Here is a 13,154-nt window from a genome sequence, read left to right as displayed (position 1 = left end):
ATCATGCGGTATAGTTATAAAAAAATTAGATTCAAAGTTAGTCTTGCTATCAAATCTTAGAAAAGAATGTTATTCACAACAGTGAAAGCAGAGAGCTGGTAATCACTGTTGCTACTTACCAATTACAGAACAACACTACATCCACAGGTATAGATTAATGCTCAATACATTATGAATTTCATTAGTCTACTTTGTTTTTAACAATATACAAATCTTTTTGGTGGGACAAAATAAAACTGCCAGCCATGAGTCAGTAGATAAAACAGAAAAATGTATCCTAGCATCAAATAAGATCCAAGTATGTCTAATAGTCTTTCTCAGTCCTTTTATATTTTATCCTGTAAAATAAAATCTAGTGAGTTAAAACAAGAAACTTGGATATACAAAATACACAACTTATCAGTTAAAAAAATATATAGAAAAAAATGACATGTTGTTACTCCAGAGCAGGAGAAATAAAAGCTAAAATCTCTAACCTAATGTCTACATTTCTACAGATGAAATATAAAGGCAATGAAAAGGAAAAGGAAAGAGGTCTGAAGGAAATAAAAACTAAGTCATTTAGCAGTATACACAAATGATCTGAACCAAAAAGGAGGAAAATAAAATCTGAAATGGCTTTGTAGGGTCAACTGCAAATAGTTTTTGATAAAGTTCTGACTATTTTAGTGCAATACAATAGCAACTTTTTGCTCCAACTCTTAAGTAACTATAATGTAATTCTGTGGTTTCAATAGTTCTATATGTGAACTATTTTGCTTGCCTTTTCATTTGAAACCTTACTTAGAATTATATATCAATGTATGCATGTGTGTATATTTATATAAATATACTAGGGTGTATTTATATAAACTATAAGATTTTTAAAAGTTTTTAACCTATCTTTCTTATTAACAATGGAAAATACCATTTAAAATTAATCTACAGTGAATAACAGTGCCAAGCTGTAGTCTTTGCATCCCTTTTTGGGATATGTAATTGGAGTCAAAATTAAGTTAGATAAATTTTTGGGCCAGTATTCAATCTAAAGAGTTAAATCAATCGTTGCCTCTGAGTAAGTTTTGATTATAAGTAACCTCACTGCCTACATAAAAACAATTAATGACTCTCCCTAGCCCAGTAATTCCATTTTTCTCAAACATGTAATAAAAATAAGTAGAATTTCTTATGTAAGAAATTTGAAATTATTTTAAAATCAAAGCTATTAAAAGACAATTCTGGAAACCAAAAATAAGAAGCTGTCAACAGTCAGTTTATACTTACTGTGCTGCTCCTGATCATTAAAAAAAGGATGGGTTTTAAAGGAATTTATTTTAAAAAGGCCCTAAGGTGTGTGTATATTTTGCTAACTTAAATATTATTGACGTCAAAGGACAAAAGCATTCTCACCTTGTTTTTAAATTACACTATTTCCTATTCTTTCATTTTTACTAAAGTTGAATGAGTATCTATTTAAAATGTTTTAAAATAGGAATATTCCCCCAATCCTTCTTTAACACCAAATAATAGGTATTTCACTCAAATTATTATTAATTTCATATTTTTCCTCCTATTTTCAATACTCATTTCTTCAAAAAGAAATGGTTTTATGTGATTTTTTTTAATTTGTAAGATTTTTAGTGTTTGCTCATCTCTTTAAACTGTCAATTGAATATTTGAAAAATATTCCTACAATCGTGTAATTACTCAAGTTTACTGCTTTCAAATTAACCCTAGATAACATATATTTATAGAAATCGAAGGATTCATTAAATTCCTTGAATAAACTATAATTTAATGTAACTTTAAGATATAAGTATACACAACAGCCAACTGTATTCAATTTAATCTATTCTCAAAACACTAGAAAATAAAAATATTTAAAATTATCTTCTGTTTTTTTATTCTAACAACCTCCCTAAGGTTCTCTATTGACATACAAAAGCTAAACAAACAGGTATTTTATTTGGTCAGACATCATATTTTATAGCATTTAACACAGTCTAAAAACAAGGAGACACAGCATTATTAATTTACATTTTAATTTATGTATCAGTGGCTTAAATATTTTCAGAGAAGTCATTCAACAGAATCCGACACTGTTTTGTTTGGCATTACATAAGAGGAAAAGGGAAAATATTTTTTGTTTCCCCTTTCATGCTAAAGACCTGCACAGATGGACTGAAAATCATACATTTCTGCGCATCCAAGGTTACAGTACACAAAACTGTAGTTTTTAATGATAAGAAATCTATGCTAATACATTTTTGCAAAGCAAACATGAACTGAAATACAGTGAAAATAATTTCAACAAGTGGTATGTTACCTGGGTGGAGCTGGCGGCTACCGAGATGCAGTCAATAAAGCTGTGTCTCCGAGTGAAAAATGCAACTATCTGCTGCCAGCGCGAAGGTTCTGGCTCAGCCTGCAGTTCATCTGATGAGCCCTTTTTCGCCCAGTGTTTCTGCTTTGGGCCTCCTGAGCCATGGCTACAGCTAGTATTGCCTCCTCGACTGGCGCGAGAGTACAGAAGTGTGTTGTTCCCGAAAATGTAATTCATCTCTGCAGCCCTGCAGGTGGTTGCCAAGCAGTCCTACTTCTCTACCAGCTGCTGAGTGGTGAATGACCGGTAAAAACTGCAGCTAGAATTACAGCCGCATCACTTGTAGATCAGGGAAAATAAAAACCTTGAGAAATGATGCTCATTTTCTCTGCAATTTCTTCCCATGAAAGAGCTTGTATCTTCCCTCTGTACCTGTTAGCTGTATGATGTCTGAGTTTATACGTGCAGACAAAAAAGACAGCATAAGGTGGATTTCTTTCTCATGATTATTTTTTCACCAGCATCTGCAGGAACCAAAAGCTGTTCTTTTGTTAGCTGATAACTAGACGGACTGAAATCCAGGAAGTGAGGTCGATTAGCAGGTAAAGAAGGATGTTATAAACACTGGACTACCAAGACCCTTTGGGGCTGCCTGATTTAAGGTACTGGGTGGAGAAACCTGGATTATCAAGTTTCAATCACAGTCCGGAGTAAAATCCAATGGCATCTTCACTGCTTAAATAAATTTTAATATGAACTGAATTTAAAAATACGAGAGGATTGTCTCTGCCAATAGTTGATTGTTTAAAATAATTATTTTACTAAAGGAGCTTTGTCATGCATACATGAATTTCTATATCAGGAAGGAGTTTACATTAATTAGCACTGGTTCTAAGTTTTTTAAAGGTACTATTCTACATTAAACTCTGAGGACATATCTAATGATAGAAGGAAATCTGTTTGTAATGTAGCATGATCATTTTACATAATATATTGGTTTTTAATGCTCTGATAATTGAGTCTAGAGACAGAAACAAATTAATTAACAAAATAAATATTTGGCTCCTGGAACTTTTGTAATATGAAAGAACTGTTAAATTATCATCAGCAGCATCTCTCATATATTATAAACATTAAGATTACAAAGTTATGATTTGCAAAAATGTAAAGAATTAAAGGTAAATTTTTTTGCTTTATTACCAGTGAAACACGTTTTATCCAACACTACATAAATAATACTCTGGTTCACAAAATCAGAATGCTTGATTGTTAAATAGATATTTTCTAACATCTAATATCTAGATCTGTGTTTCTCAACACAGTAGGCCACCCCAGAATCATCCATGGTGCTGGTTAAAAAAGCACACGGGCACCACTCTGCTATCAGAATTTTTAGAGGTAGGGGGATCTGGGAATTTTCATTTTTAAAAAGACTCCTAGGTGACCCTTAAGCATCCTCAAGTTTGAGAACCACAGACTCCTAAGACTGTCCTCTTAATGCTACATTAGTATATAATAACCTATATAGACATTTAAAAACAATATATGAGTAAAATGCTATTTGATAATTTGCCAATGGTTGACTAATTCAATTTTTAACTAGATATAAGCATATCACAAGCCCCAACATCAGCCACAGACATTTTTTTCAGATGTGAACTGACAAAATCTTGCTTACTACGTGCTTACCAGCACCAACAAAATGCGGCCTACTGGAAAGTAGCATTGGCACACTACAACCTCCAGGTCCACTATAAATCCTGATTCAGCAAGAAAAGATGCTAATGCTGTCTCTATGATTCTATCCCTAAGATACAGACACATGCCCAAAACAAGGGTTGAGAGTCCAGTGGGACCCTCTGGAGTAAGATGCTTTGTGGCAGAGATTACAGCAAGAAGTTTAGTGCTTTTTCCCAAGGACTGTGGAGACAGTGGCTGGCAATTTTGAGGCCCTAGACAGATTGGTCCTATCCACTTGGGGTAGGGGAGTAGAGGAAAACACTAAGAGTAGAGAGAGAACTAAGAATCCTCTCTCAAGGAAAAAGAAGAAATTTCCTGAAAAAAAATAAGTTTTACCATAGACCAGGTACTTAACAAAGAAGTAATTAGTGTAGTTTATACAAATGCTGTAGTAACTGGTTTGGCTTCAAAATATGTGCCTTGATCCATATCTGACAAAAAACTGGGGTGGGGGGCAACCTAGAATTGATATGGACTCTGTTATTCTGGATTGGTATGGATGAGGATACTGAACATCAATTTTTTATTCAAGTTGCAAATGATACCAACACAGACAGAATAGTAAGCCTCTAGTGTACATAAATTTCTTATCCTAGAGAGCCAAAGAGCTCGAGAACAACCTCAAGTTGACAGATCACCCCATCCCACATATCTCCTGTGTACAGGGAAGAAATAGTTCTCAGTGTATAGATTTATTATTCAAATCCACCGACACCAAGAAAGCAACTTTCAGTTTTAAGAAAGGTTTCTTTATGAAAATGTCCTGTTACCTGAGGTACAAAAATCTAGGATCATCTCATCCTTTGCCCAGGAGTCAATACATGCATAAAAATCATGTAAGTGGCTAAATCACAACTGGTTTCCCACGATTTGATGGGGGGTGAAGGCAACCAACTCCTCACTAATCTCTGCTTTAGAACAGCCCCACTCATGCAGCAGAGCTGAAAGATAAACTCTACTCCATTCAGACACAACGCAAGTTCATTAGAGAACCTGGGAAGTCCATTTAAAATAATGAATTAAAAGAATAATACACATGTCTAAATAATCAAAGATAATCACTATTAACATTTTAATACGATATATAAAGAATTAACATTCTTTTTTCTGTACAGTCTTTCTCTTTTATAGAATGATAATATTACCTATAGTAGAACTCCAAACAATAGACAAAAGCTTAAGTGAATGAAGTATATCCATTTGGTGAATTATGTAACCTAAAATATGATTATGAAAAATCTATGACTGTGAGAAATGTTTAATTTATAACATTAAATGGAAGTAAAGACAGTTCAAAATTTACACAGGCTAGGACCTCAATTATTTGTACACCTTTCCAAACTCCCAGATAAACCCAGAAGTCTTCACGTAGAGTAACAAAGGCAAAGATTAAATAATCTTAGTGAAAAACTTTAAAAGGTTGAAGCATGAGAGGAAAAATAATACTGAAACTCTAAAATACTAAAAAATTAATTAACTACAAAGCTAATGTACTGTAAATGCAACACAACAGGCATTTTCCTTACCCTTTTGTTTTTATAATCTAGCATATTAGATTTCAAAATATACAACTGCACTAAGGGCAAGACTGAACTAGAAGATTGATAACACAGATTTGTTATTTATCTGGAAAAACTCTGATCACACGTACTGTGTACAAATCCCTTCTGTATGAGCACCATCTAGCGGTCAAACTGTATGAAACTATACGCTCACCTTAGTACACCAGGGTTATCCAAAAAAGGTAAGATAAAATTCAGTAATATTTTAATATGTTCCAGACATGTGAAAACAAAGTTAATTTCGAAAAGGGCCCATTATGTACTCAAAATGGGAAAGATTCTATTCCTACAGCCTTAGTTCAATAGGTATATATTTGCTTACGCACATTCTTCTGCTACCCCCATTTCTCACAATATTTGAAAAATTACCTACTGCTGATGCCAATTTCATTTGATAGTATTCTCAGTACTACTGGATCAAATGTGTCCAGGCTAGGAGACATATTCATTCAAAATAATTACCTCCTCACATACCCTGTTCTACGTCTATTTCAAGTTCCTCTTAACTGTTTACTTTGTACATATTAGTTTGAACATAATTTTCCTTGTCATTGAAGACAAAAGCAAACTATGAATTCTTTTGTTTCCTCAATGATCACTGCAACATCCTATACTAAGCAATGCACCTTTTGCCCTCCTTGTCATTTCACCCACATTTAAATCTATTTTGAAAGAGTCCGGGGTTTTGTTCATTTAAATTGGTTCAATTTACTGTTCTGACCATTTTTCCTAATTTCCAGTTCATTTTCAGTTTTAGGAATCCTGACACTGTTCTTATTACTATCATACCACTATATTCATAACTGTTTAAAATCTAAGCTTACTTTAAAGATTCTTATGTACCTCAAGAATTTACCGACTGTGTCCCTTTCTTCCACATCAAGATTTTTCACCACTCTATCTCCAATTTCTTTCTGGAAACTGTCCAGCACAAGCAAGAAAGTTTCCCTTTCAGTCTTAGATCTTAATTACCTTTAGGCTAAGGCCTGAATAAAGTACCTTTAAATCACTGTCTTATTTCACTTATTATTTCAGTAACAAGAATCAGCACCAGTACCATGAGAAACTGACAGATTATTTCACAGCACGTTTCAGGGTGTCAAACCCTCCATAGGGTCAACTCGTCAACTCAGGATTGAGGTCCTTCACACATTGCCCTCATTTCCTAACAAGTACCTTAAGCACGAGCTACAATATCATGAACTTTCCTGTATTTTTAGTTTCCTGTGATTATCATCCTCCTACTGTACTTATTTTCCCCAGTAACTACCTCTTCCGCTGAAATGGAATCTTGTACACATCATTCAACACCTCCAAATGTCAACTTCCTTCTTTTCACAATACTCCAAGAATTTAATTTCTCCTTTTACTTTTCATGTTATATCACATTGTTATAACTACCTCTTTATAAAAAAAATACTAATCACTGAAGTCTAGTAAAGTTACTAGCATAGCATAGATGTTTAATAAATGTTTGCTAAATGCCTCTATTGTTTGATAGACAAAACATTCTAGCAGTTGATTTTTAAAGTGAGCACCTATAAATTAATCTTATTTTTCACTATTAGCTTTTATAATAATTGTGCAGAATAAAGCAGTGCCTAATTTACATTCTACTCAGCAAATCACCACTACTCAAAGATAATTTTTCAAATTACAAAAATAATTCATATATTGAGTTCTATGGATAAGAGTTTCTTGCTTGCTTCATTCACAATACTATAAAAGTAGAAAAGCTCCCTATATTTTCTTTTGTTTAAAAAAAAGGGGCTACTAATCTGATAACTGAGAGCATATTTTAAATAAAATATACTTAATTGTTAAGCTTCCTAAAACATTTGTCCTAGTTTAAAAAAATTTTTAAAAACATTAACACTTGCCTTCTTATATCAAAACAAGGCTATTTTTTTTTCAAATTTAATTTCAACAGGAAGTTAAAGGAACCCTAACCATTATGCTATTACTCTACTCACTCCTAATCTATTTCACTTCTCAAATAATTATTTTATGAGGTGCCGGCCACAGTAATCTACACATGAGATAGGAGAAGCAGCAAGAAATTCCCCAAACAGGGTAGCTTTAATAATTCTTAAAATTTTATCAGAATATAGTCTCTCAACAAGCACCAAGAACTTTTAACAAGTTCATATGCTTCTGATCCAATAATATGACTCGGGAAATTCATCCTAAGGAAATAACCCAAACACTTTTTATGCCCAAAGATTATTCACTGTAGCCTTCTTTACAAAACCTAGTAAGAATGGAAATAACAAATAGTAGACTAAAAGCGTTCATTAAATTATGGTACAAATATACTATACAATGTTATCCATTAGGTTTCTAGAAATTTAACATGGGAAAATACGTATAAACAACTTCATAAGAGGAAAAAACTCACATAAAAAAGTAAGATGTAAACTGTGATTCAGAAACAGATGAAAGAGAAGTTAGATAATTTCTTCTACTGGGAATGCAAATCCTTATGTCTCTCAGTCGCCAGATAAAAATCAGAGAGGTAGCCAGCCAAGGAGGGAAGGCAGAGAGGAGGGGACTCACCTGCTGCCCCTACGAGCATCAGAGGCTTGTTTGTAACTGCTTGAGAGACTGATGCTATTATTACCTAAGAAATGAAAATCAACTGAAAAAGAGCAAGAGAATGGCCTACAAGGATGGACAGGTTTTTAGATGCTTTTCAATGAGCAGTTGAACTATTAAATTATTAAATTTGACTTATCAGTTGAATTATTACCATATTACACTAAGATGCTTTGATGCTGGTAGTTTCCTGATTTTACCAAAGTGTGTCGACAAAGGTTTGCATAAACACTCAAAATTGCCACTTGACTAGAGCAATAGTAAAACATCAGCAACTGTCAGATATACATCAATGTCAGAAAAGATAAAATATGAAAAAGGTGTGTTTTTATAACTGATGATAAAGGATATTTTAATCTAATAACATACTCCTTTAAAGAAGTCTGTGTCAAATTTGCCTTTAAAAAGCTGTGGGGTACATAATCCTTTATTATGTAATAATTAACTGTATGCAAGGGACAAGCAACTGTACGCAAAGAATAAGAGCATTATTAAAGCAGATACCAAAAGAATTGGGCAAAATTTACTTCATTCTCTTATGGTGAGAAAATTAGGGGAAAAAATGAGTCAGATTAAGGAAGCAAGTGAGAATCTTAAAAAAGTAATAATGCTTTCTCTCTCAATAACAGAAATATTTAAGCCTCACTGCAGAATAAGGATTAAATAAAGAGATGATATCAGAAATTTACTTTAAAATACCTCAACACAGTGAAGAAGTATGTGGTATGTTGGTTCAATTAACCTAGGCTCTAGTGCAGTGCTTCTCAACTGTGGCTATACACTAGAAACACCTGGAGAGTTTATAAAAACCCCAAAGGCCACACTGTACCCCAGACCAATTAAATCAGAATCTCTGACGTGGTACTCAGACATCACTTTTTTTTTCTTTGGTGAGGAAGACTGGCCCTGAGCTAACATGTGCTGCCAATCTTCCTCTTTTTGCTTGAGGAAGACTGTCACTGAGCTAACCTCTGTGCCAGTCTTCCTCTATTTTGTATGTGGAATGCCACCACAGTATGGCTTAATAAGCAGCATGTAGGTCCATGCCTGGACCGAACCTGCAAACCTCAGGCTGCCGAAGCAGAGTGTGCAAACTTAACCACTACCCCACCGAGCCGGTCCCTCAGATATCAATTTTTAAGTCATGTTAGGTAATCCCAACGTCCAGCCACAGCTGAGAACCACTATTCTCTGAGTAGTTAGTTGTCCAAATTAGGTGTTCCCATTCCTAGACTGATCATCTAGCATTTACCTAGAAAAGTCAAATTTGGAGAATGCTGCTGTAAGACTTTGTTATATTAATATTTGATCAACACCAAAGGTTTTCCCAATTATCATAATGAATGAGATGGGCTTTCACTGGTGAAATTCATTGTATTCCAGTTATATGGACTGGCTAAACTAATTTAGAGACATTAATCCACCAATCCATAAGAGAAAGAGAAGATGCGAAAGAGACCTAAACTCTTAGGGATGGCACCTTACGTTCAACCCCTAGATGTCTGGAAATTGTGGATAACAAAATCTTCTCTCTACAATATTGTTTTACTTGCCTGGAGTGAGCATTTTATGCAACAACAGAGAACCGAGGCTTCACCATATTTAAAGAAGAGGCTATACAAAATACTTGATACATGCTGGCTCATTATTTAAATGTCTGCTTGTGTCAGAATCTACACACACAGAATTAACTATCGAAGGACTGAGGAATTGGGTGTATACAAATTGGCTTCGGATAATTTGTAACAATCAGAATGGCCAGAAATTCAAAACATCAGAAATAAAAGAATTATACATACCTGCGGGGGTATTTCAACTAAAGTAAGAAATAGGTTATGTTAATTCAGTCAAGAAAAAAACAGGCTTACTTTGACAAGAACAGCACATAAAGGAGGAAGAATTGCTTAGAATTCAAGTGTTCTAAGGTTCTTATGTTGCTCAGAATGAGGATGAAAGGTATTTATTGACTTTAGATTTTCATAAGTTAAATATGTATATTAAAATTCGTAGGATAACCATTAAAGGAAGACAGAATAAATAACTTCCAAGCTAATAAGAAGGAAAAATGAGATGAGGAAATATAATCTAAACGACAACATGGAAGAAATAAATGTCCCCTATGTTTAAAAATTAAGAAACATACTTCTAAATAACTCATGGGGGAAGAAAAAAATAATGGAAATAAAAGAAAATGTTAGAATGATAAAAAAATTATATATTAAAACTTGTGGGATACAGTTAAAGTGCTATTAAAGGAAAATTTACAAACTCAAATACTATTAGAAAAGGCTGATAATGTAATAAACAACCAACTTGAGAAACTAAAAAAAAAAAACCAAAGAGAATAAACTCAAAGAAAGCAGAAGAGAAAAAGATGATACTGATAAGAAAAAGAGAAAAAAAATAAAAGAACTATCCCTCTTACTAACAGCCAACTGATTTTTTCCTGTGTCTCTCTTTCAGTCTCCCAAAGGAAGACAAGACCGCTTCTACCAAATACAATCTTTAATTGATATGTAGGCTATCGACACATTTATATTTATATATGTACATAAACGTGTATATATGTATGTATACATGTGTATAAAAACGGGGGTGGGGGTGGCAGGACATGGTGAAGGAACACGAGATCTTTTAAAAAGAGATAGCTTCGCTCATATGTGAAAGATAAACAAATACACAGATAAAAACAGACTGGGTGGAGGGAGGGTGAAAGGGATAAAGGTGACGGATAAAAACTAGTCTATTGGTGGTGAACACAATGCAGTCTACACAGATAATAATGTACACCTGAAATGTACACAATGTCATAAACCAATATGACCTCAATAAAATAATTTTTAAAAAATAGAGAGATGGTTCTTTGAAAAGACCATCCTTTGGCAAAAATGATCAAGAAAAAAAAACAAGGCACAAAAAATATTAAGAACAAAGAGGGGGACTCACCTAAACATGTTAGAGACATTAAAAAAACGAGGATATTAAGAATATCTTAGAATAAATATGATATGGATAAATTCCTAGAAAAAAATAACCTAGCAAAGTTAACAGAAAATCTGAATGGTACTATAACCATTAAAATTTTTAACCAGTAATATGAAATTATACCTCAAAGAGAATTACAAAACCCAGGTTAAGTTTTACTAGTAAGAAATGATCCTTATTCACACACAACCAACAAAGGATTAGTATCCAGAATACATAAAGAATATGTACAAATCAGTAAAAAGAACAACCAATACGAAAACGAGCAAAAATCTTGAGAGGGCGTGTCACAGAATAGGAAACCTGAATGACCAATAAATACATTCAACCTCATTATTAAACAGGAAAATGCATAGTAAAAGCACAATGAGATACTATTTCAAACCCAAACAATGGCAAAAATAAAAATACCAAGTATTGATGAGAATACGGATCAATTAAAACTGCTACATATTGCTGCAAAAAGTAAACTATACTATCACTTGGAAAATAATGTGGTGTTACCCACAAAGATGTGTATACATAACCTATGTTTTTAACAGCACTTTTTATATTAGCAATAATCTGAAATACCATTTACGTAAAGTTCAAGCTAGGCAAATAAACAATATATTGATTAGAGATCTAAATATGTAGCAGAGCTTCCTAAGAAACCAGGACCGTGGTTATTTCTGAAGGGAGAGACAAGGTGATGGAATCAGGGAAAGGTAATGGACTTCAAAGACATTGTTAATGCTCTTTTCCACATCTACTAATATTTAAAACAAGTGTTGAAGAATATTTCAATGTAGTATTTGAAATAAAATAGTTATTTCCTTCACGGAATTTTCAGGTTTGAAAATAGTATCACTGAATATAAAATTAATTTATAAAATTTATCTTTAAAAATGTCTTTGGAATGCTAATAATTATGAAATTCCCTACAACTACGAAACCAGAAACAATCAAGGAGGGAAAATCCTATAGGAAAAAAGAGTTCTCTCTGAGTATGAGCTATACTAGTAACAAAAGTAATATAAAATTCACAGCAACAAAGTAAAGTTATCATCTTACCTTTATCGGTGAAATATGAGAATGAGAAACAAATCCATGGACATTCTCAATTTCTGACAGGTTCTTCTCTGAGACATGAACCAATTCTGGACCTATCAGCTCATTAGTGATTTGTGGGGAAATGTGCTCTTGAGGAGGTGTATCTTCATCCTGATACCGGTATTTCTGTAAAGTAAATTATTAAATATGAAGAAGCCTTGCAAAGCAAAGTGAGTTTAATTCAAATCATGGTTTTCATGACTAGCAAAATACTCAGTAATACTTAACTGTATGAAAAGTGTATTTTATGGTTTAATACACAAGTCTGAGAAAAACAGGCCTCCATTTTAAAGTTATGCCAATATTCTAATAAAATTATTTGATTATTAAAAATAATTCTGATTCTGGGAAGATGGTGGAGTAGGAAGTACCAGGAATCTGTCTCCCCACCTAGACAATAACTGCACAGGCAGAATCTGTCTGATGTAACTATTTTGGAACTCTGGAGTCTGTAGAAGGCTTGCAACTTCCAGGGGAAAACTCGGATAGCAAATTGCATTAATTTTGGTCAATTTCACCACTTCTATTCAACATAGTATGGGAAGTCGCAGCTAGAACAATTAGGCAAGAAAAAGAAATGAAAGACATTCAAAGTGAAAAGGAAGAAGTAAAATTATGTGTTTGCAGATGATATAATCTTACATGCAAGAAAACGATTCCATTTACAATAGCATCAAAAGGAATAAAATACTTGGGAATGAACTTAACCAACAAGGTAAAAGACTTGTATAATGAAAACTACAAAACTCTGCTGAAAGAAATTAAAGATGACAGAAATAAATGAAAACACATCCTGTGTTCATGGATTCGAAGACAATATTAAAGTTGTTGAGATGTCAATACTACTCAAAGTAATTTACAGATCCAACATAATACCT

At 33.3% G+C, this 13,154-nt stretch overlaps 1 protein-coding gene across 27 annotated transcripts in view; it reads right to left on the bottom strand.

The window, feature by feature from the left end:
• DLG1 (discs large MAGUK scaffold protein 1) overlaps nucleotides 1–13,154 on the bottom strand; it is a 255,373-nt gene that overhangs the window by 142,132 nt on the left and 100,087 nt on the right. For 19 of the 27 annotated variants that reach the window (XM_023623539.2, XM_070243488.1, XM_023623543.2 and 16 more), the window contains one exon: nucleotides 12,238–12,402. In XM_023623539.2, the coding sequence (XP_023479307.2) occupies nucleotides 12,238–12,402 (165 nt within the window). Of the gene's footprint in view, nucleotides 1–2,305; nucleotides 2,876–8,002; nucleotides 8,174–12,237; nucleotides 12,403–13,154 lie in introns of those variants that run through there. The other 8 variants (XM_023623550.2, XM_023623553.2, XM_023623554.2 and 5 more) reach the window with 4 other exon arrangements.

This window comes from Equus caballus, chromosome 19 (assembly GCF_041296265.1).
Source record: "Equus caballus isolate H_3958 breed thoroughbred chromosome 19, TB-T2T, whole genome shotgun sequence".
In the NCBI taxonomy this organism is placed as follows: domain Eukaryota; kingdom Metazoa; phylum Chordata; class Mammalia; order Perissodactyla; family Equidae; genus Equus; species Equus caballus.
Note: the sequence above shows the minus strand (reverse complement) of the source record. Positions and strands in the feature narration are given on the sequence as shown.